This window comes from Helianthus annuus, chromosome 8 (assembly GCF_002127325.2).
Source record: "Helianthus annuus cultivar XRQ/B chromosome 8, HanXRQr2.0-SUNRISE, whole genome shotgun sequence".
In the NCBI taxonomy this organism is placed as follows: domain Eukaryota; kingdom Viridiplantae; phylum Streptophyta; class Magnoliopsida; order Asterales; family Asteraceae; genus Helianthus; species Helianthus annuus.
Genome location: NC_035440.2, coordinates 35546932 through 35572615, shown reverse-complemented (window position 1 = coordinate 35572615; position 25684 = coordinate 35546932). Strand labels below are relative to the sequence as shown.

The following is a 25684-nucleotide window of genomic DNA, read 5'->3' as shown; positions in this document are numbered from 1 at the left end:
TCATGGATGAAATTCAGATTTTGAAAGATAGAAAGATGGAGAATCGATTAATGAACAAAATCGTACAAGGATTAGAGCGAAATACTTACCGGTTTGAGAGAAATCTGAGATTTAGTGAGAAGAAGAGGCTGGTCGGTCAGAGCTTTTCCAAAAGTGGAAAGTTTGACAAGGACAACCCTATTTATAGGCTTCCAAAAGAGGAAAGGGTCAGCTGATCGAACAGCATCCCTGATCGAGCAGCTGTCCGATCGAACAGCCTGTTCGATCGGCTAGCCTGTTCGATCAGGTTGCCCTGTTCGATCGGCTTGCCTGGTTTTGAGTGTTTCGCGACGATTTTTGATATTTCGAGTTCGATGAACGATGATTTGAGAATGATGGAATTCCTAATCAAATTACTTTTAGTCTCAACTACTATATCTAACATACAAGCATCCTTACAACCATTTCGGGTTCGATTTCCATTGAGTTTGATTCACCTTTGAGTCTTGATTGATTTTGATTGATTCACCACACACTTTAACATAAAAATAAACATGCACAAGTAACACATAAGGCACACACACACGTATAAAAAGTACTAAAATCCCCACACTTGAGTTTGATGATTGATTTGATTAGCTTGATTATTGATTGACTAGCTTTATTGCATTGTTACTTCCTATCATTCACAGTCGTTCGTTGATTCACAGTTCGATTATCGACCGATTAGTTTGATTATACAACACTTACTCCAAATAATACGAAAATCAAAATGAAACTAAAATGAAATTAATCTTTATTAATCTTTAATTCCAATAACAGTCAACTCTTGACTTTGACTTTGACTTTTGGAAAACACGGGGTGTTACAAAATTTGTCCACACAGGAACTAAAAAGATAAATATGTCCTTATAAGGGCTAATAAAGAAATGAAATGCAACAAAAAGAATTTCATCTTCACTTTATTTCTGGAAATTTTCTCCTTGGTTCTCTGTGTGAGGTACGAATACTGAAGGTTTTGGTGTGTAGTCGAAATCTTCTATTCTAGGAATCCTTGCAATAGTGGAATCCAAGGATTTTATGGTTAATGAATAATGCGAATCATGAATAAGGTCAGGACAGGTATAATCTAAGTTTGGGATTCCAAGACTTGGAGGTAAGAAATATGAGTCCTTTGGGTCAATAGGTATTATCTTTAGAGCGAGAGCTTCAGGGACAACTGGTGTGAACTCCTCCGATGTTGGCTTCTCATTTAAAGTTTCAAAAGTCTTGGGTATAGAATTTGAAATATGGTTAATGGGTTCAAAAGCTCCTTTCTCCATACTGGTCGTATGGTAATTCGAGCTGTAGTACGAAGCTTTACATTCTTAAACTTCGGATTTGGAGAGCCTCCACCAATGGCAGCTTTGCTCGGCGACACGATCCTGAGATGCATAAATATCGAAAACAATGTATACATATAATAGGGATGAGATCATTCCTAGTTCATGTCTAGACTCGGAAGTCAAGGAATGTGCTATTATGTTATTGAGATTAAACACAAAAGGCTAGTGTTTAATTCACTCAATGTTGGCTCTGATACCAACCTGTCACACCCCGATATTTCCACGTATTACCGGTGGGCCCGGTGGGGAGTATCGTGACGTAGTTGATATCATCACAGTCAAATAATCACAGTTCAATGCACAGCGGAAGTCTAAAGTAAATATTTTACAAACCGATTCAAAAGTAACATCAATTATTACAATCGGATTGTAAGACGGATCCACAGGCGGATCTTAAAACAGAAAAATAACACTGTTCAACAGACTTTAGACGTTTAGAACTTGCAAGATTCCTTATTAAAGCCCTGAGCTCCTAGCCAATTATGTACAATACCTGTCACTTAATCTTTTTGGAAAATACGTCAGTTTACACTGGTAAATACAATTAATAGACTCGTTTGAAAACATTTATGAAAATTGATTTAAATGCACAAGGCACAAATATCCTTTTATACTTGGGATAATTATATAAAAATAATCTTGTATATAGATTTACATGTTCGTTATACATTCAGGGCCCGATGTAGAAACCGAGTCAAGATTAACAGACACACCACAAGTATAGGCCCACAAGAGAGTGAGATATCGTTTTTCTTACGCAACTGTCAGGTGTATGCCTACACCCTGTGCTTAAGACGTGGCCATTTCTTAATAATGATGCCAAGGATATCCGGGACATGGTCATTAACCCCCAAAGGCTTTATATCAAACAAGACAGATTAAAACGAGTTACCTCAATAATTTAATCACAATCCGATTAAACATTCAATACCCGACCAAGCGGTATTACTATAATACCGTATCCCAAGCCCGTATAGGGAAAATAAGTTAAAAGTAACCTGAGCTAAAATGTAATTTTATTCTCAGTCGTATATTCAAATCAGCAAGCACAAGTACCTCTACTTGGGCTCTCAATCTGGAACGAAGGTTTTATTAACCTATTAGATTCCTAACGGGTCTTACTTAAGTTAAACTTAGACCGGTTAGTTTTAACGAAAGGTTTACGGTTCAAAACGCAAGATTAAGCGAAGACCGGATTAGAATGTGATTTAGACCCGACAAGTATGAAGACTTGTATAATATGGGTAAACTAACCACATTCTGGATTTGGAAGTAAAAATGATAAGGTTTAACCCGTTTCGGTTAATTTATGCAAACTAGTTACATAAACCGTACCGAACGCGAAAAATGCATAACAGGTAACCAAATGAGTCATGTACAGGTTTCATAAGTTAATATGCCTTAATTATGTTGTGATATCAGTAGGATACCTTCCATTATACCCAAAACGGATTTAAAATCAATTTAAGCCCCGTAGGGGTATTTTGGTCATTTTAAAGATTATAAAAGAGGTTAAATGACAATCTAAGGTTCTGGTCTAAAATGATCAGTAAAAATATTTATTTTAGTAGTTTATATCAGTAAGATATCATATATGGGAGAAATTTATCATTTATGGCCGAACTATGCACCATAGGGGCATTTTGGTCATTTCACATAAGCCTTAAAGGTCAAATTTGGAAATCTGAGTTCAAAACTTTTACTTACTATTAAAGTATAAAAATTTATTCATAACATCAATAGGTAACAAGCTTTAGGTGCCAAATATGGGTTTAAACCATAGTATGCGCCTAAATCGCATAAAAGTCGGTATTTGACGGTATTCGGGTTAAATAAGTAAATCTGAGATTTTGAACAGCCTTTACTGTTTAAAATAATTTATTTAATATATAAAATCAGTAGAAAAAGGTTTGATATGTGAAGGATGTGTAAAACTTATTTTATTAGCAAAAAAGGGCATAACCGTCAATTACCGAGTCAATGCAAGAACCCTATGTTATGATCGGTTTAAAATTCAATAAAAATCTTCAAAAATCCCTAAATATTATATTACATCAGTGGGAAAAAGGTTTGGTGTAAAAATTTGGGTTTAAATAGGTTTTATGCCGAAAATGTCGTTTAATTAATAAAAAGGCTTCAATTTATGATATTGAGCATAACTCCTAAGTTAGACCTCAAACTGATGTCAAATTTTTAGGACATGTTTATAAATCAGTAATGAAGGTTTTTGTCCTCTCACATTTTCAAAAATCTCGTTTTAATATCAAAAGGACATAATGGTCAACAATTAAGCAATTATATGGAACATGCATATGAATCAGATTTAATAGGAACCATATAGTATAATCTCAGAGGGTTATACTAACATGAAGTATGGTCCTAAAGGAATCCTAAGGCATATCTAACTAAGCTAAATCGGGTCAGAACTGAAAGTCAAAGCAAAAGTCAACTTTTGCGACTTTCGGTTGCGAACCGAGCCTAAACTTAGAATTGTCGGGTTAAACATGCCTAGACATGTTCAATTAATATTTACCAAGTTACTAAAGTGACAAAACTGATTTTATTGCCTTTACATCATTATTTATGAATTTTATTTACAAAACCGACTCGTTTGACTTTTATTTTAATTACTTTGACCAGACAATTAACTAAGCAAACGTGGTAATTAGGAGGTGCCCTTTTAAGGGTTTAATACCTACCTAATTACGATCACGGAGCCATGTCCGTTGCGAAAAATGGCTCGATGGCTTAAAAGTCAAAGATTTTATCGTGAACGCTTGACTTTTCGGCTTTAAGAGCCAAACAATTGAACTAAGCATGAAAGGAACACTTACGAGTGGTCCTTAGGACTGAAGGAGGTTCCCAATTTGATCCGGATCCTCTTGAAATCAGAGATATAGCAGATTTTGGAAAGATGGTGTGAATTGAACAAGTGAAACCCACCTCTATATATAGTTTTCAGGATCGCATAGGATCGTGACAAGTGTTGGAAGGTATAACCAGATCATAACAGGTGTAACATGGTTTTATAAATCAGGTAGCAAGCCCCTAGGTTGAGTTATGAGTGTATGGAACCCAGATTTGATGAAAACCAGCAAAAAAAAACAAGTTTCTGCAGCTGAACCTGTCTTCGTGGCCCGCGTAGGAAGACCAGGTGACTTACGGCCCGCCTAAGCTTCTGGCCCAGACCAAAGTTTGGCAGAATTGCTGAAATGGTCCCTATCTTCATGTAAATGCATTTCTGACACATTTAAGGCCCGTCAAGCCATTTTTAAGGCTCTACAATGATGCCTAAATATAGGGAACATAAAACATGCTCAAATATGCCGGATGTTGGTTCGTTTGGTCGTACGATTGCGTTGTTCGGCTAATTACGACGAAACACGAACAGATGCGAAAAACTATCCAAATTACACGACTAATGGAATTTTATCATGCCAAACACTAAAATAAAATATTTTAGTGATTAAATAAATATTTGGATGTACGGATAGAACGTAAGATATGCGCGAAAATGCAAACTTGTGCACTTTTTGACGCTTTTAGTCCCTGCTGGACTTAAAAGTTCATTTTTGCGCACCAAACACCTATAAGCCTATATGTAAGCTATGTAAAGGATATTTAGGTTAGATTAACTTATGATCATATTCCGGAAGGTTTGATACCATACGAATTGGTATACTTTTGCAGTTTGACGCAATTAGTCCCTCTAATGCGCAAACTTGCGCATATCATCGTTTAATAGCATCGAAGCCTTATCTAATCCATATTAGGCATTCTTGAGAGTATTACTAAACATCAAGACGCTTCGGGTTCATAAGAAGGCCATTCAGAGGTAAACATATTGACGCTTTTAACCCCTTAAACTTGCAAAGTTACGTGTAACGTCACTTAAAGGCATAAAAACCTTAGACGGCCAATAATTGGCATTCCTGGGAGTATAATCAAATATCATGAAGTTCCCGGTTTGGTAAAAGGTCACTCAGAGGTAAGAATTGACATGTTGACGCTTTTAACCCTTCATCGCGCAACCTTTCAATTAATTATGCAAACGGCTACACTCGATCAACAAGTGGCTCATTTGTGAATATGATTACCGTGTAACGTTATTCAGAAACTTATTTTAAGCATGTTATCACTTCCAGGCCTCCCGTAATCAAAGTTTTTGACTTTTCGAAAAATTAGTCCCTTAAATTCAACGTTTGACTTTATTAGGGTTTTGTGCATGTGTCAACACATCATGGGACATGATTTTATGAGGTGTTACAGTATCAGAGTTTTGATCATGATTGTAATTGAAGTAGTCATCAGACAAAACCTTATAGCGCCTGGTAGTTGGATTCCAAAGAATCAGCTGACAACAAATCCCTTCATTGCAAACTAACAACAAACCATTAAATGACGATAGAATACGTAAGAAGCTAGGGTGGACATTGTTAGGAAAACTTAAGGTTTTGATTCTAACAACATCCAAATTACCAGCAACTACGTCGTCAACGACAATTGACGTGTCTTTAAAGGAGAGTACTTTCTTTTGTACTGAATCTCCACTTCGAAGAGCATGCATCATCTGAAATCCATGACTTGACAATTCCCTATAAAAATTCTTGGAAAGACATTTGAAAGGGCCAATATCTTCTGCATAGAGCCTTGTGAAAATCTCGTCAACAATCACTTGAAACCCAAATTTTTCCATTTTGCAGTGAACCAATGCGTCTTTGAAAGTAAAAGAAATTGTAATGATATTGATAAACAAAAAACTTTTGAAGATGGTTGAGTAGATGGATGAAAACGGTAATGATCAAAACCTTTGCCCAATGTATTTTATATACCCAATGAAGGCGGTTATGACTAAATACATCGTCAGACGAAAGAATATGATGCGACAGTCGTTAGGCTTTTAATACATTTCCATGGTAAAAATATAAAATTAAACACGTTATTATAATTACAATTAACCTATTCATTTACCTATAAGACGCCTTTACCATAAGACAGAAGTGATTGAGTGACGTGTATCAATTGCAAATTACATATCCCAGGCATTTTGAATTTGAAATTACCGACAATTTCAAAACCACTGCTATGGTATATGTTTGCCAAAGGAAACATCTGCTAAGTTATACTTTCTTGGCTATGGGCAGTAGTTTGCACTCTTGAATGTGGGCCAGACCTTTGACATTTAAATATAGAGCAGTAGTTTGAAATTAAATGTATTTTAACTCAGATAAAAAATCTCAGATAAAAAATTGACACATCAGCAATCATCATTTAGTCATAACTCAGATAAAAAACTATTCATTTGGAATACAAAGATATTGCGAACATCTGTTAAAGCCTCTCCTGTTCGCAACAGTAGCAAGTCAAACAGATGTTGGCAACAACAGATGTTTAGCAATTGAGAGGAGGAAATTCTTTGAAAAGCTCTATTAGGCAACAACAGATGTTGGCACCAGTAGCAAGTCAAACAGCCGTTAGATCAACAGATGATGATTTAGAGCAGATATTCTCTTTTGGCAAACTTTAACTTTGACAGATCTATACACTAACAGAAATTGATACAACATCAACATAATCTAATTAAACTCAGAGACAATTTCACTTCTACATCAAAAGTACCAATCTGCAATAATCAGATGATATTAAAAATTACATAATAATACTTATTCAGCTTAAAATTACAAGGAAACTTTAAAATCTAACAACACCACCAATAAATTTACGAACCTAACAGTTCAAATTTAGTGCTTTTAGCTTAAAATTTAGTGCTTTTAGCTTTAAACTCCATAAATGTATATCTTCGACATAATCTAATTAAACTCAGAGACAATTTATAATACCTCAAATTCTCATATGACCTAAAAGTATAATGTGTAGTGATATTTTAATAAAAATAAAAATAGGATTATGTCAAAAAATAAAAGTTAGTAGAAGAAAGATGGTTAAGTTAGAAGGTAAAGTACTAAAGTGAATGGGGATTAAATGATGAGGGACTAGACGTGTAAATAAGGTTATAAAATGATAAAAAAAAACCAGATAAGTCTGGTGTGTGTGTGTGTGTGTGTGTGTGTGCGATCGTGAGAAGCCAGGAGGGGGATTCCTTCCCTCACAAAACCCTAAATCACTAGATTCCATCAATTGAAAGCCAGATTAATGGAAAATCAAATGCATGAGCAAAGAATCCTGATTATCTAAGTGTTCTTGATCTCAAGTAAGTGAAATTTCGTGATTTTATGATGTTTGATTATGTGGGTTTTGTGTAATTCGTGAATGTAATACAAAATTCAGCATGATTAATGGTTGCTATGAATGTCTAGACATCAATAGATGCTAAATTTCGAATATGAGCATGATTAGGGCAAAACCCACTTGCATGTCAACTAATGTTTAGCAATTGTGAAGTTTTATATGTTAATTTGATTGTTGATTGATGAAATTGTTATGAATAATTGATTTGGAACCATTTGTTCATAGTCAAAATAGTAAGTTATGGATTAGGGTAATGATTATTGTTATGAAAGATTATGATTAACCATTGATGAGATTGGATGGACATGCCATAACTTCTTGTACATCATGCCTTGTAGATAATATGCACACCATGTGTTTGATGAAATGTCTAAGTGAATTTAGATACGATTTTGTATGAAAATTTGCTAAATTGATGAGGTGTAATTATGGTGGGAATGTATGTAAATTGTAAATATCATATTGAATCATAAAGAATGAGAAAGTAATGGGAGCTAAATGAATAAAGTTATGATGTTCAGGAAATAAGAAGGAAGAAGGAACAAGTCACTCCAAAGCACAAGGAGCTCAGGATCACGGTAAGTTCATGTGAACTTAATTCTTCTTTATTTAGTTCTGCGGATGATAGCTAGTTAATAAATCTTAGTGTTGAGTTGTATGTTTGTTTATGATAAAGTTGTGCTAGAAAAACGGTTAAGTAGCAAGATTGTATCGAATGTATATTAACTACTCAAGTGGTACTAAAAATTGTTCGGAAAGAAGAATGTGAAAGGGCTTAGTAATGACTTGTTGTAGACGGGTCAAAATTGATAAAGTTATGTCAAGTATGTAAGATAAAGTTTTCGTTGCAAACGGGATGATTTAGACATGTATGATGAATAGTGATATTGTTTGAGTATGGACTCATTATTTATGGGTCGGATGGATGTATGTATGAATGATGTTGAAATGTTGGAAAGAAAGAAAGTTAACGGAAATAATGTAAAACGAAGAGAAATGCTTTACACAAGAAATGTCAACAAATGGGTAAATTGCAAATGGCTCGAATAAGAGTATGTGATAAATGTTATGGATTTTTGTTTGGTATTATGAACTAACGAATGCTTGTTGTTGTACATGATAGGTAAATCACATGCTTGATTGTGGCGCGCTCGAACCGAACACACACACTATCTCGCCTTATGCGCTTCCGGTTCAAGATATCTTTTGAAATGGGTCAAAATCATTTTGTGTAGTAAATGTGAAACTAGTATTTAGGATGATCGTAGTAGTTTGAAGTTTAAACTTTATTTTGAATATTTTGGATACAATGTTTTGGTAAAATGTGTATGGTTTTAATTTTAGTATCTTTTGAAAAGTGTTGTAGAATGTATTTTGAATGATTTTGTTAAAAAGCAGGAAATCGTTTACTTTACAAATGGCTCATGTCAAAATTTTCCAAAAATTTGTATGAAGTTTATGTTATTTGTCAAATGTGAAAATTGGGCGTTTTAAGTTGGTATCAGAGCCGAAGTTTGAGGGATTCAAGTATGTGAGTCAAATGCTTGAACTCAAACTAAAAGCTCGTATAAGGTGTGTTCGTTCCGAAGCGCTACGCAAGTAAGTAAATTGTAAAATTATTGTGTTGTAGTTAGAAATAGAATAGGAATTATAGGTTATTTGCTTTTAGACCGAGTCTTACAGCTAACGAATATGCTAAACGGGTCCGCAATCAAATTACGGACGCGTAGGAAAAAGAATCGGACAAAACGGACTTGTAGAACTTGAGATATGATGTTTTTAAGGTTTAAGCTTAAGAATTTAGGGAGCTGGGCATCAACAGCAGCAAAACAACAACATTCTGTCGAAAATTGATGCTCGCGCCGCGCCATGGCCGGGCCCTATGTTCGTCGCACAGCGCGACGGCTGCTGGCGTCGCGCAGCGCGACGGCTGCTGGCGTCGCGCGACGGCTGGGCGGGGAGGCCCTCGCGCCGCGCTAGCACCCCACTTGTTTCAATTTTTTTTTTTGTTTTGATAGTTTTGAATACGGGACTCGTCCTAGATGATTTTAAAGGCTTTGTAAACAATGTTTAATGCAAATTTGATAATCAAATGATGAAGGAAAGGTACATGAGAATGATGAGAAGGAAATTTGTCATGATTAAAGAACTCGGTCGAAATGATACGATATGATTGTCAATGACGATAAAGCACGAAGTATGAATAATGAATGGAATGTGTTATGATAAAATGATGTTAAAACGTGATGATGGGAAGTATGAAATGAAATCTAATGAATATAATGAATGTTTTATGTAGATGGCTGATGTGGTGAATGTAAACGATGATGATGAAGCACGTCGAAATGAAATGAGAGCAATGATTGTAGAAGAAGTAGAGAAAGTGATTGAAGCTAGTAATTCCCGACTAGCTCAAGAGGTGGAAGGTCAAGTATTGGGAGTAGTCGATACTCTAGTAACGACCAAAGTAGAAGAACTAAAGGAAATGATTAGTGAACTACAAACAAAGAAAAGTACTCGAAGGTGCACGTACAAGGAATTCATGGCATGTAACCCCTTGCCGTATAAAGGGGAAATTGACCCGATAGCTTATCAAAGATGGATTTCAAGCACCGAGGCAGTGTTTGTAAGAAGTAGATGTGAAGTGGAGGATCAAGTAATGTTTGCCACGGGCCTCCTACAACTCTAAGCAAAGGATTGGTGGGACGCACATTCGAAGGAATTGGGGGATGACAAAGTACAAACGTTAACATGGCAAGAGTTCAAGGAGCCATTTCTGAAATATCATAGCCCACAATCCGCACTTGATAAGATTAAAGAAGACTTCTTACGTCTTCGACTAAAGGATGAAACGATTGATGAAATAACGAATAAGTTCCTCGAGAAGGTGAAATTTTGTGGGGAGATAGCGGGGACTGAAAGGTTGAAAATCATACGTTATCATGCTATGTTAAAAGCTGAATATCGGGAGTTTGTAAATCCCTCTAAGTGTGCAACATTGAATGAATTAATCGACTGGGTAAGAGATAGGGAGATTGAGATAAAAAGGCAGGTTGAACGGGGAGAGAAAAGGGTGGCGGAGAAGCCTACCAACACAAACCCATCGAAAAAGGCAAGATATCAAGACCAAAACCGGAAAGGGAAAACAAGTTGTGGAATTCCGACTTGCAAGACATGTGGGAAGCATCATTCGGGTGAATGTTTGTCGGGAAAGAAAGGATGCTACAAATGTGGGCAAGAGGGACATCCGTATTATAGGTGCCCCGAAAATCCAAAAGCGTGTTATAATTGTAATCAGACGGGGCACATTAAAGAGGAAAGTCCGAAACTACAACAAGGGGCAAAGAAAGATGGAAAGAAGGATGAGTCTTCCAAGGCTCGCGGGAGGATGTTTCAGTTAACCTCGGATGAAGCCAAGGCTAGCCCGGATGTGGTCTCAGGTATATTCTTGGTTAATTTTATTCATATGAATATATTATTTGATTCCGGGGCTAGTAGATCATTTATTTCTAATGAATTATTAGTACATCCATCGTTTAAGCTTGAAAAGATGTTAGTACCCTTAGAAGTGGAAGTTGCTGATAGTAAAACCTATTTGTTACATGATATTTGTAGAAACTGTAAGATCTTAATCGAAGATGAGGAATTTAGTATAGATCTTGTCCCGGTGTACATGGGGGAATTTAAAGTAGTTGTAGGAATGGATTGGCTAGCCTAAAACCACGCTGAAATTCACTGTGAAAAGAAAGTCATTCATGTAGTAACCTCGGGGGGGGGGGGGGGAGCGGGTAATTGTTCAAGGAGATAGGGTCATCAAGTCGAAATTGTGTTCTATAATCAAAGCTGTCAAACATGTGAAGAACGGAGGTAAGGCGTATCTATCTTACGTGATTGACACCAAACGAGGTATTCCAAAGCTTGAAGACGTGAATGTAGTGAACGAATATCCAGATGTATTTCCGAAAGATTTACCGGGTCTTCCGCCCGAACGGGAAGTAGAATTCAAGATAGAGCTTAACCCGGATGCAAAACCGGTAGCTAAAGCTCCTTATCGGTTGGCCCCGACCGAAATGAAAGAATTGATGACGCAACTTCAAGAGTTGCTCGATAAGGGTTTTATTAAACCAAGTGTTTCACCATGGGGAGCGCCCGTATTATTCGTGAAGAAGAAAGATGGTTCGATGTGAATGTGCATCGACTATCGAGAGTTAAATAAGTTAACAGTAAAGAATCGTTACCCGTTGCCCAGAATTGATGACCTATTTGACCAGCTTCAAGGGGCAAGTTGGTTTTCGAAAATCGATCTGCGGACGGGTTACCACCAACTGCGTGTACGAGAAGAAGATGTGCCGAAGACTGCGTTTCGAACACGGTACAGACATTACGAGTTTTTAGTAATGTCCTTTGGGCTAACGAACACGCCAGCTGCGTTTATGGATTTAATGAATCGGGTGTGCCGACCTATGCTTGATAAGTATGTAATCATTTTTATTGACGATATACTAATATACTCCCGAAGTGAAGCAGAGCATGCTTCCCACTTACGTGATGTATTGGAAACGCTTTGCAAGGAAAAGTTATATGCAAAATTCTCGAAGTATGCCTTTTGGCTTAGAGAGGTACAGTTTTTGGGTCATATAATCGATGCGGATGGTGTCCATGTGGACCCGTCCAAAGTAGATGCGGTAATGAATTGGGTACCCCCGAAGAATCCAAGCGAAATAAAAAGTTTTCTAGGCTTGGCTGGGTACTACAGGAGATTTATCCAAGATTTCTCCAAGATAGCCTCACCTATGACAAAGTTAACAAAGAAAAGTGAAAAGTTTATATGGGGCGAAGAACAAGAAAAAGCGTTTCAGACTTTAAAGGAAAAGCTCTCTAATTCTCCAGTGTTGACATTACCGGATGGAACGGATGATTTGGTGGTGTATACTGATGCATCCCACCAAGGTTTAGGTTGCGTATTAATGCAAAAGGGTAAAGTCGTTGCTTATGCCTCAAGACAACTCAAGCAGCATGAAAACAATTACCCAACTCATGATCTAGAATTAGCGGCAGTCGTATTTGCCTTGAAGATATGGAGGCACTACAGATATGGGGTGAAATGTACTATTTACTCGGATCATAAAAGCCTCAAATATTTTTTCGAGCAGAAAGATCTTAATATGAGGCAACGAAGATGGTTGGAACTCATTAAGGATTATGATTGTGACATTCATTACCATCCCGGGAAGGCTAATGTAGTGGCGGACGCTCTAAGTCGAAAGGAGTACCCGCCCCCGATTTGGGTAAAATCTATGAAGATGGTAGTCACACCTAAACTCCTTGATGAAATTCGAGAAGCTCAAACAAAATCTTTAAATGCCGGCGACTCAAAGAAAGAAAGGACAAAAGGATTTATTCATGAATTGGAAGAGAATGTGAATGGTATGAAAACGAGGTATGACCGAATCTGGATACCTCGGGAATGTGATGTGAAAGAATTACTATTGAATGAGGCTCACAAGTCTCGGTACTCCATTCATCCGGGAGCTACAAAGATGTATCGAGACTTGAAGATGGATTATTGGTGGCCGGGAATGAAAAGAGACATTGTCAACTATGTTGCTAAGTGTTTGACATGTTCTCAAGTAAAAGCCGAACACCAAAGGCCGTATGGAAAGTTGCAACCCTTGGAGATCCCGGTGTGGAAGTGGGAACATGTAACGATGGATTTGGTGACTAAATTTCCTAAGACAAGGAAGGGGCACGATGCTATTTGGGTAGTCGTTGACCGACTAACCAAAAGTGAACATTTCTTACCTATTCGGGAAACCTATAATTCGGAAAAGATGGCAGAAGTTTATACGAATGAGATTATATCTCGACATGGGGTTCTGGTGTCTATAGTGTCCGACCGGGATACCCGGTTCACATCTCGTTACTAGAGGAAGTTTCACGAAGAATTGGGGACCCAGTTACATATAAGCACCGCCTACCATCCACAAACTGATGGTCAATTGGAACGAACTATCCAAACATTGATTGATATGCCTAGGGCGTGTGTTATGGATTTCGGAGGAAGCTGAGATGATCACCTACCTTTGGTAGAGTTTTCATATAATAATAGTTATCATAACAACATAAAAATGGCCCCCTACGAAATGCTCTATGGAAGGAAATGTAGAACTCTGGTTTGTTGGGGGGGGGGGAAGTGGGTCAACGAGAACTCGCGTCAAGAGAAGTAGTAGCCAAGACAAATGAAAAGATTGATATGGTTAGATCAAGGATAAAAGCAGCGGAAGATAGACTAAAGTCTTATGCGGATAGGCGAAGGCGACCAATTGAATTCCAAGTGGGAGATTATGTCTTATTGAAAGTTTCTCCATGGAAGGGAATAATTCGTTTTCGCAAACGCGGAAAATTAGGTCCTCGATACATTGGACCATTCAAAATACTCGCTCGGGTCGAGGCGGTAGTGTACCAGTTAGAATTACCTCCCGCGTTGGATGGAATTCATAACACTTTTCATGTGTCGCAATTGAGGAAGTGCCTAGCGGATGAGACGACATACGTGCCTTTGGATGATATTGAAGTAGATGAGAAGTTAAATTATGTTGAAAAGCCCGTGGCAATAAAAGATTCTAAGGTGAAGCAACTCCGCAATAAATCCGTTCGGCAAGTGTTGGTCCAATGGCAACATTGAAAAGGATCGGATCTTACATGGGAAGCGGAGGATGAAATGAGAGAACATTACCCAGAGTTATTCGGTACGTATTCAGGTTTCGGGGACGAAACCTTCTTTAAGGGGGGTAGACTTGTAACACCCCAAATTCTCATATGACCTAAAAGTATAATGTGTAGTGATATTTTAATAAAAATAAAAATAGGATTATGTCAAAAAATAAAAGTTAGTAAAAGAAAGATGGTTAAGTTAGAAGGTAAAGTACTAAAGTGAATGGGGATTAAATGATGAGGGACTAGATGTGTAAATAAGGTTATAAAATGATAAAAAAAAAAAAAGAAACCAGACAAGTCTGGTGTGTGTGTGCGATCGTGAGAAGCCAGGAGGGGGATTCCTTCCCTCACAAAACCCTAAATCACTAGATTCCATCAATTGAAAGCCAGATTAATGGAAAATCGAATGCATGAGCTAAGAATCCTGATTATCTAAGTGTTCTTGATCTCAAGTAAGTGAAATTTCGTGATTTTATGATGTTTGATTATGTGGGTTTTGTGTAATTCGTGAATGTAATACAAAATTCAACATGATTAATGGTTGCTATGAATGTCTAGACATCAATAGATGCTAAATTTCGAATATGAGCATGATTAGGGCAAAACCCACTTGTATGTCAAGTAATGTTTAGCAATTGTGAAGTTTTATATGTTAATTTGATTGTTGATTGTTGATTGATGAAATTGTTATGAATAATTGATTTGAACCATTTGTTCATAGTCAAAATAGTAAGTTATGGATTAGGGTAATGATTATTGTTATGAAAGATTATGATTAACCATTGATGAGATTGGATGGACATGCTATAACTTCTTGTACATCATGCCTTGTAGATAATATGCACACCATGTGTTTGATGAAATGTCTAAGTGAATTTAGATACGATTTTGTATGAAAAATTGCTAAATTGATGAGGTGTAATCATGGTGGGAATGTATGTAAATTGTAAATATCGTATTGAATAATAAAGAATGTGAAAGTAATGGGAGCTAAATGAATAAAGTTATGATGTTCAGGAAATAAGAAAGAAGAAGGAACAAGTCACTCAAAAGCACAAGGAGCTCAGGATCACGGTAAGTTCATGTGAACTTAATTCTTCTTTATTTAGTTCTACGGATGATAGCTAGTTAATAAATCTTAGTGTTGAGTTGTATGTTTGTTTATGATAAAGTTGTGATACGTTGATTGCTAGAAAAACAGTTAAGGAGCAAGATTGTATCGAATGTATATTAACCACTCAAGTGGTACTAAAAATTGTTCGGAAAGAAGAATGTGAAAGGGATTAGTAATGACTTGTTGTAGACGGGTCAAAAATGATAAAGTTATGTCAAGTACGTAAGATAAAGTTTTCGTTGCAAACGGGATGATTTAGACATATATGATGAATAGTGATATTGTTTGAGTATGGACTCATTATTTATGGGTCGGATGGATGTATGTATGAATGATGTTGAAATGTTGGAAAGAAAGAAAGTTAACGGAAATAATGTAAAACAGAGAGAATGCTTTACACAAGAAATGTCAACAAATGGGTAAATTGCAAAAGGGTCGAATAAGAGTATGTGATAAATGTTACGGATTTTTGTTTGGTATTATGAACTAACGAATGCTTGTTGTTGTACATGATAGGTAAATCACATGCTTGATTGCGGCGCGCTCGAACCGAACACACACACTATGTCGCCTCGTGCGCTTCCGGTTCAAGATATCTTTTGAAATGGGTCAAAATCATTTTGTGTAGTAAATGTGAAACTAGTATTTAGGATGATCGTAGTAGTTTGAAGTTTAAACTTTATTTTGAATATTTTGGATAGAATGTTTTGGTAAAGTGTGTATGGTTTTAATTTTAGTATCTTTTGAAAAGTGTTGTAGAATGTATTTTGAATGATTTCGTTAAAAAGCAGGAAATCGTTTACTTTATGAATGGGTCATGTCAAAATTTTTCAAAAATTTGTATGAAGTTTATGTTATTTGTCAAATGTGAAAATTGGGCGTTTTACAATTTCACTTCTACATCAAAAGTACCGATCTGCAATAATCAGATGATATTAAAAATTATATAATAATACTTATTCAGCTTAAAATTACAATGAAACTTTAAAATCTAACAACACCACCAAGAAATTTACGAACCTAACAGTTCAAATTTAGTGTTTTTAGCTTAAAATTTAGTGCTTTTATCTTTAAACTCCATCAATATATATCTTCGACATAATCTAATTAAACTCAGAGACAATTTCACTTCTAAATCAAAAGTACCGATCTGCAATAATCAGATGATATTAAAATTAAAAATTACATAATAATACTTATTCAGCTTAAAATTACAACGAAACTTTAAAATCTAACAACACCACCAAGAAATTTACGAACCTAACAGTTCAAATTTAGTGCTTTTAGCTTAAAATTTAGTGCTTTTAGCTTTAAACTCCATCAATGTATATCTTCGACAATCGCCATGAACTCCACGAAAGTACTCAATGCATCCAAATCAGGTTTCTAGAAACATGATCTCTCGTGAACAGACAAAGATGCAGTACATGAAAACACTTCTTCAGCTGTTGAAGAGTAGCCCTGTCCTCATATACTTAATCCTTAACTTTGTTCATAAAGAGCTACTTTAAACTAAACTTTATGCTTCTTTTAATACAAAAAAGGCAGGAAAGACCATTACTCTAGTAAGGTAGAATCTTATCTTACAGCAGTTGCAGATCCTTTCTTGCGTTTAGTAGGAACTACTGCGGGTTCTACATCATCATCATCTGCCCAAAATCATATATAATCATCATTTAGTCATAAGCAAAAATTATTTTAAATGTACATTTAATAATCTTTCTTTGTGTTTAATTTAACTTTATGCTTCTTTTAATACAAACCTATAATAACCCGCAGCAGATTGTATGAATTTCAAACAACTGTGATTAGACTGAAATATAAAGTGAGAATTAGAGTATATCACTTCAAAATTAAAAATTAAAAATTTCAAAACTGGAGTAGCAAAAAACACATACTCTAAACGATGTTGGAACAATGACACTGGAAACAACCGTAGAACAATCATCATCATCATCATCTGCAGCAGATCATTCACAATCATCATTTAGTCATAACTCAGATAACAAAACTTTAGTAAAAATCAAAAATCAAAAAAAAAAAAACAAACGTAATCATATATATCACATTACCATGATCAAGGCAAACCACATATCCCCAACAATTTTTCTGAAAGTGGGACAAAGAGAGCTTCAGTTTTCTCTTATCCTTTATGAACAAATGGCGAGTATTGAGAAGAAGGGATTTGAGGGAGAGATACATTAGAAATGTGGTTTGAAAATACAAAAGTAGAGAACACGTTTATATAAGAAGATGATTGACAGAAGTGAGTGAGTGGCATGCATTAATTGAAAATTACATATCCCATGCATTTTGAATTTCAATTACCCGCAATTTCAAAACATCTGCCGCTAGGTATACGTTTGCCAAAGGAAGCATCTGCTACTTTCTTATAGAAGGGCAGTGGTTTGCCCTTTGGAATGTGGGCCAGACCTTTAACATTTGAATACACAAGGCAGTGGTTTGAAATTAAATTAAATCTATTTTAAAGTGATTTATATATTAGACTTTATGATGTAATAATGACATAAGAAAAACCTTGTTGGACAGCCTCTCCTGCTGACACATCAACTTTTCTTATGTCATTGAGATTTTTCCTTTTATAGAAAGTATAGATAGATAATAGATAATAGATTTATTTTAAAGTACAATACAAATAAACTACGGTTATGTAGTTTTTTTTTTTAATTTTTAGGTATATGTCAGTTACATGGAAAACATTACTTGAGAAATCTGACTTAGAACGACCTTCAACAAATATACGAGGTGCATTTAGAAAAATATAGAATACCCGACATGATTGGTAGTTTGGACTGTCGTCAATGGCGTTGGTATAATTGTCCAACCGTATGGCGAGGTCAACATACACGCAGTGACCAAAAAGGACCAATGTTGGTTTTACAAGCGGTTGCGTCATACGACCTTTAGGTTTGGTCGGCTTTTTTTGCTCTCGCCGGGTGTATGAACGACATTTCTGGCACGATACCAAAAGCCGGGTTTCATGCAAATGGGAACGACTACGAGCATGGATACTATTTGGGTGATGCTATATACCCGGAGTATTCAAATATTGTGAAGACGTTTTCTAAAACGCTTGATGTGAAAAGGCAATATTTTAAAAAACCACAAGAGTCTTCGCGAAAGGACATCGAGAGGTGTTTTGGTGTTCTTCAACAACGATGACATTTTATTAGAAATCCTTGTCGTATGTGGAATAAGGAAAAAATCCGAAGGGTCATATATGCTTTACGATGGAAAAGCAATATGTAAAAACTATTTTCCAGAAGATGTCGTTGAAGGAACGCAAGCAACAATTGAAGGGAGAATCTTAAATGCTCAACTATTGCGTTTTAAGGAAATACATAATGCGTTAAGGCGGATTTGGTCGAGCATGCTTGGGCGATTCGCCCAATTCAACCCGATGGCGACGTCGAACAAAACTCCGAGGAAGAAGTAGAAGAATTCGAAGTTGGGGACTTTGAAAACGGAGGTTTGAATGACAGATAAAACGAAGAGGAAGAAAGAGACAACGACGATAAAGACGAAGATTAAATGTATTGTTTTTTATAATTGTAATGTTTTTGTTAAATATAATAATGTTTTTTTAAATTTAATAAAACTGTATTTTAATAAATTAGAGATCAAATAAAAGAATAGAAAATTAATATAGTATAAGGCTTTATAACTACATATAAAACCTCATAAAACTCTTCCTCCACCATTTTTCATGGTGTTAGGAAATATATATGAATGATACAAACATTCAAACAACACCATAAAATAAACGTTACAAAAATTAACATTCCATATCTAATGTATTTGATTTATAATCCTAACTCAAAATAATTTGGGCGATTTATCCCGAGTGAGTGACACGGGCGCCGAGCACCCGTTACTCTTTTTGAAAAATTTCTCGCTCTAGGGTTTCAAATTATCTGTCAATCATCCACCACATTTCCTTCAATTCTTTCTGTTTTCATTATAATAATTTCAATTGAATTTCATGCTATAATCCAAATCACACAACTTTATTACCTCATCAAACCCTAATCACTCATGAACTTCACCGATCCAGCAATGTCACTCTTGGCCGCTACCGGCGGCGACACCGTCAAGCTCTTCGACGTTTCAATAGATCCCGGCGATCCCTGTGTTCTCAGCCACACGCCGTCACCTGGTTCTCAAGTTAATTCTGTCAAGTGGAACCACACCAGTAAGAATTTGTTGTCTTTTTTGTGGTTTGTGTTGTTTTATTGGTTAAGTTTGTGTTTTTTAGGTAATGTGTTGATTAGTAGTTGTAAATTGGGATAATTGGTTTGAGTTTGATCAGATTTGGTGGTGGCAAGTGCTGGTGATGATAAGCGGATATCGTTGTGGCGGAAGAATGGTCAGAGTATGGGGACTATTCCTGCTGCTGGTACTGATAGTGGTGATAATATTGAGGTGACTTTGGCATATGTGTTTTTTTTGTGTTTTGAAATTGTCACTTGAATAGTTGAATTCAGTATTGACACTGATGAGTGGATATTGTGTGCGGTTTGCGCTTCATCTGTTTGTTCGATTGGCATTATACAGTTTTAGAATCAAGATTTATGGAGGACTTGAGATTTGTTTAGAAAAGTTACAGTTAATTATAGTTAGGCGCTGTCGGCCCTTGTTGTTTTGAAAGATATGCTAGAGCAATCACATCCCAATCCCTATAATTTGGAGACAATTATAAGGTCCCATTCTGGGTTTAAAAAAGCGAGCTTTAAGCGTGAAGCGATGAAGCGTTTGGAATAGCGCTTTTTTTGGTCTGAAGCGTCACAACACGTGAAGCGTTTTGAGGCGAGTTTTAAGCGCGAAGCGACCATGGTTTGAGGCGACGCTTCAGCCCAATCAGGTCACATTTGGGCCATTTTTTAGGCCCAATAGTCTTTAAATAGGGTTTAAATGAGGCCCTACTTCTTTACCCTAATAATCAGCCGCTATCTTTACTTGATTATGATGATTATTGATTAAAGATTATTTTTATGTTTATGTTTTAAGTGTGTTTCTTATGTTTAAGTGTGTTCTTTAATCATGTTTTTGTGTTTATTATTGATTAACAAGTAGAATAGGTCATATTGATGTGTACAATATTTTTTTATTTATTTTGAGCGATTCGTATACGTAAAGCTCTCGTTTCGCGCTTGAAGCTTCGCTTAAAGCTTTTGGAACCAAAACGCTTCGGAGCGCCTCACGCTTTTTTAAACCAAGGTCCCATTCCATAAAATAGGGATTGAAATTAGGTAGCAACTTCCCATTTCCTATAGGCTATATTTAGGGATTCACTATTCATTCCCCATCTAGTTTTCCTCATGTTTTGTGAGTGGAAAAAACGAGAAAACAATCAGAAGGGAATAATAAATTATTATTTAATTAAATAGAGATAGAAATGGGAAATGAGATATAGGAGGTTTTTAAAAGATGAAGAAAATTTAGAGATAAAGATGGTTTTCGCTAAATTATAGGGATGAGGATGAGGAATCCATTGTGAATGCTCTAAAGTTGTCTGAATTTGTTTATTTTTACTGGCATCCCAAGTTTTGCATTTTACGTATATTTATCTGGTAATTAGTCTCAATTGTTTCATGTTAATCGTTACGTTATGATTTATGAATGAGACACGCTGCTCTTTAACCTGCAGGAGTCTATTTTCACTATCAGCTTTAGTACCAAAGCGTCACGTTACATTTGTTCCGGTGGAAGTGGTCAAGTTGTGAGAATATGGGATCTGCAGAGAAGGAGATGTATAAAGTGGTTAAAAGGTCACACAGACACAATAACAGATGTCAAATATAATTGCAGAGATGAACATTTAGCTTCCATTAGTCTCGGTGGTGATCTTATTATTCACAATCTTGGATCGGGTGCAAGGGCTACCGAACTCAAGGATCCTAATGGGCAGGTGTGTGTTCTTATTCATCTTTTAGTTCTTATTGGTGTTTGTGGGTTATATATATTTCTGTTTTCTGATGTGCTAGATTTCTGTATGATGGTTCAAGCTCAGGTCTTGCGGGTGCTTGATTATTCACGGGCTAGCAGGCATCTTTTAGTGACAGCTGGCGATGACGGTTCTGTTCATCTATGGGATACAACGGGTCGCAACCCAAAAGTTTCTTGGTTAAAGCAACATTCTGCACCGACAGCTGGCATTAGTTTTTCGCCGTCTAATGACAAGGTTTCTACTAGTTATTTCATACTTTTTCTATGGTAGAAAAATAATCAAAAAGGTATCTTATATAAAGTTTTGGAGTTTGGCAGATAATCGCTAGTGTCGGACTCGATAAAAAGTTATACACCTTTGACTCGGGAGTTAGAAGACCCTCGTTTTGCGTGCCATACGAGTCACCTTTTTCTTCAGTGGCATTTCATGATGATGGAAACACACTGGCAGCTGGCACAACAACTGGACAGGTGGTATTTTACGATGTGCGTGCAAAGCCACAACCTATTACCGTTCTTCCGTGCTTATGCTAATTCTGAGGTAAATCTTTCTCCGGTTAATTTTTATTGAGTAAAATGACATTTTTGTCTCTGAGCTTTGGCCAGTTTTGCGACTTTTTCCAAAAGATTTGTTTTTCCACATTTGGATCCAAAAGGTTTGAAATCTTGCCATTTTTATTCGGCTTGTTAACTCCATCCTTTTTTTTTCTGTTAAGTTGGGGTATTTTCGTCTTTTTTGTTAACTTAAAGGGCACTTCGGTCTTTTTCACTTTATGTACAAGCATTTAGCATAGCGTACAAGTATTGCCCTTCATGTGGAAAAGACCGAATTGCCTTTTAAGTTAACAAAAACGACGAAAGTACCCCTGATTTAACGGAGAAAAATAGATGGAGTTGACGAGCTGAATGATAATGGTAAAATTTCAAACCTTTTGTATCGGGATGCGGAAAAACAAACATTTGGACGAAAGTCGCAAAACTGGCCAAACCTCAGGGACGAAATGGCATTTTACTTATTTTTATTTGATATACATATAAAATAAGTTTCGATGTTATTTGTTTACATAGGCTGTCACAAGTTTATGCTGGCAAAGATCAAAACCGATTTTTGTAAACGAAAAGACGTGTACACCTGATACGGCTCTCATGGGTGGTACCGTGGATGATTCGATTGTTATGCCGGACCCGCTTCCGTCATCAACAACATCTGCTACTTTAATTTCCGGGTCCCGTAACTCTGGTAATGATTCATTTGCAGCAGCGGAAGAAACGCCATTGAGAAGCTCTTTAAGGTTGGCAGATTACACGTGTCGCGTGGTTTTAATATTAAAGATGACATGGAGGTGTTTTCTCCACTTGTGGAAGTTCAACCGATTACACCGTCCTTTGATAAGTTATTTGAAGGAACAAAAACGATTTTTAATAAAAAGACTGCTCTGTTGTTTCCTTCGTCGAAAAAGATTTTCGCTTGCAACCGATGTTGGCGGTGATCATCCTCACTCGATTTTTGACTCGAAAAGATTCTCGCTTGCAACTGATATTGGCGGCTCAACTTTGGCACAGGTTTGCTAGTTAATACTCCAGTATATGATATATTTTAACTAACACAATATTATGTAATTCAGTTTGAACTGGACCAAATTCATAAAAAAGTAACAATTTACTCAGTTTTTCATTCTGGTTATTCAGTATTTTTTTTTTCACTCGTAAACAGTTACAAAAGGACAAAAAAAAATCATTTTGTTAGTAAAATGCCATTTTCGTCCCTGAGGTTTTGCCAGTTTTGCGACTTTCATTAAAGGTTTGTTTTCCCCCATCTGAATCCAAAAGGTTTAAAAATCTTGCCATTTTCATCCGGCTCGTTAACTCCATCCATTTTTCTCTGGTAAGTCTGGGGTATTTCCGTCTTTTTTGTTAACTTAAAGTGCAATTCGGTGTTTTTCACTTTATGTACAAGCTTTTGAAAATACACTTACTAAATTAAAAACAGAAATAATATATATAAACAAGTAGGTAAAAAGATGAAAATACCCTTGGCTTAACAGATAAAAATGGATGGAGTTAAAGAGACAAATGAAAATGGCAAGATTTCAAAACCTTTTGGATCCAGATGTGGAAAAACAAACCTTTGGACGAAAGTCCGCAAAACTGGCCAAACCTCAGAGACGAAAATGGCATTTTACTATTTTTTTGGGTAAAGGTCACTTACCCTTGATAAAAATGTGTATGGGTTAGTTACATTTTTATGCAATTAATCCTATTAAAAACTAATAATTATTAATTTCAATTCATAATCATACAGGATGACAACCACAATTCTGTATCTCAACCATTATCATCTCCCGTATCATCAAAACCCGATGAACCGTCATCGATAACTCCTCCGGAAGCTTGGGGTGGCGTGTCAGATAAATTTATGCGTCCACGTCAACAAGGGACACTACCCTCTCGCTTTGCCACATTGGCATCTTCGTCTAGTTTATCTTCAGGATCCATGATGGCGGGCCTCAAAGACCTAAGTTTGGGTCAGGGATACTCCAAGTCAAGAGAGTCCGTTGTCAGGGAAATCGTTTGGCTCTACTCCTCTTTCACTTGGTTTGAAAGGGAATTTAGACTCTTCTGGACACTTGACCCAAAGGAGATTTAGAAGCTATGATGAGAGGATGAGTACTTTGCGGCTTACAGTGACGGGACATCTATTGCTAGGGGTCCCAAAAACAAACAAAACAGGGCATGAAACGAGAGAAGAAATGAATAGCTTTACAAAGGCAAAGAAACGTCGGCTGAACGGAATCGAAATTACTCCATCTGCAAATGTAAGAGAATAACTTGTTCACGAACTGTTCATGAACACTTAATTAATAGGATTTTTTGTTTAAGTTCGTTAATTAAGATAAATGTTCAACTGTTTGTGTTTGTTCGTTAGTTTTAGGTTCATGAACAGAAATGAACACATGTTCGTTCATGTTAGAAATGAAAACAAACAAACACAAAGAAATGTTCGTGAACGAAAACGAACATATATTGAATATTTTATTAAACATAGGGTTCTATAATTTATTAAATATTTATTAAATAGAATTTTGAAGTATTTAAATAAAATATAAAAGTTTAATATCTAATAAGCTATGGAACATGTTACCGAAAAATCACGAACATAAATGAATGAAACATGGCCTCTGTTCATTTCGTTCATTTGTTAAACGAACGAACCAAATGAACTTTCAGCCGAACTGTTCACGAACTGTTTGAAACGTTCGGTTCGTTTGCAACCCTAGAAGCGGTTCTAGTTGCTTGATTTGCCCTTTTTCAAAAGCTTTTTTTTTATCGATCTAATTCGTTATGTTGAACTATCAACAGGGTATGGACACGCAACCCCAAAAATCACCGTTGCATCCTAATTCACAGCAGCAGCAACAGGGATCTTCTTCTTTCTCACTTCAACTATTTCAAGGCACGCTTGACGAAGCTCTTGCTTCTTTTCAGAAATCCATTCATGAAGATGTTAGAAACCTTCACATTGAAGTTTTAAGGCAATTTCATATGCAAGAGGTCTCTAACATACTAATATATTATGTGATTTTTTTATAATTTTTTATGTTATTTTTGTCACTCATTATGTGTTCTTCATCATGTAGGTGCAAATGTCAAATGCAATGAGCTCAATTTTGGAAACACAAGCAGAGCTTATGAAGGAAATCAAAGCATTACGCAAAGAAAACCAGGAACTCCGCCAGCTGCTGTGAACATTAGCTGTTTACTCGCGTGTCGTGTTTTTATAAATCATTTAAATTTGCTTTTTCATTGCAAATTAACCCATGCTTTCTTAGTGTGATTTTCTTTGTAATATTAAAAGATACTGATGGTTTTTTGTGTAAAGAAAAGTTAAGTGGCATGGTTTCAAATGGGTGAAAATTCATTTTCAACATAAAACAGGTGTGCTAGGTTTTTTTTATTTTTTTTTTATTTTTTTTATTTTTTATTAGTATTATTTGTGGGTGGGTGAGAAAGTCAACTTTGACTGTATTCAGCAGAGTGATAGGACATGTACAGGAGATGTTGACCTTGGCTTGATTCACTTAAAGCTGATGAGAATTCATGCACGGATGATTTAGTGCTGAATATGTTATTATTCTAAACCATTATTATTAGTCTATTCTGTATCGAGAAAATTAAGCGATCCAATCAAACTGTATTAAAACATGTATAATGCGATACTTTTTGTAATCATAGTTAACGCAGTGCGTTTAGCAGCCTCTTTATCCATATGGAT

At 36.1% G+C, this 25684-nt stretch overlaps 1 protein-coding gene, 1 long non-coding RNA gene and 1 pseudogene across 2 annotated transcripts; all 3 read left to right on the top strand.

Moving 5' to 3' along the window:
* Positions 1-9792: 9792 nt before the first annotated feature.
* Positions 9793-11331, top strand: LOC110869861. The gene is made up of 3 exons (XM_035975961.1): positions 9793-9810; positions 9913-10269; positions 10333-11331. Exons 1-3 carry the CDS (start codon positions 9793-9795, stop codon positions 11329-11331), a joined length of 1374 nt encoding a protein of 457 aa, XP_035831854.1.
* Positions 11332-14647: 3316 nt separating this feature from the next.
* LOC110871025 lies at positions 14648-16107 on the top strand. Its single transcript, XR_002553433.2, has 3 exons — positions 14648-14782; positions 15348-15404; positions 15961-16107. It is a non-coding gene; the product is annotated as an uncharacterized LOC110871025 (long non-coding RNA).
* A 3164-nt stretch (positions 16108-19271) lies between these two features.
* On the top strand, positions 19272-25223 carry LOC118480943 (annotated as a pseudogene).
* The last annotated feature ends 461 nt before the right edge of the window (positions 25224-25684 follow it).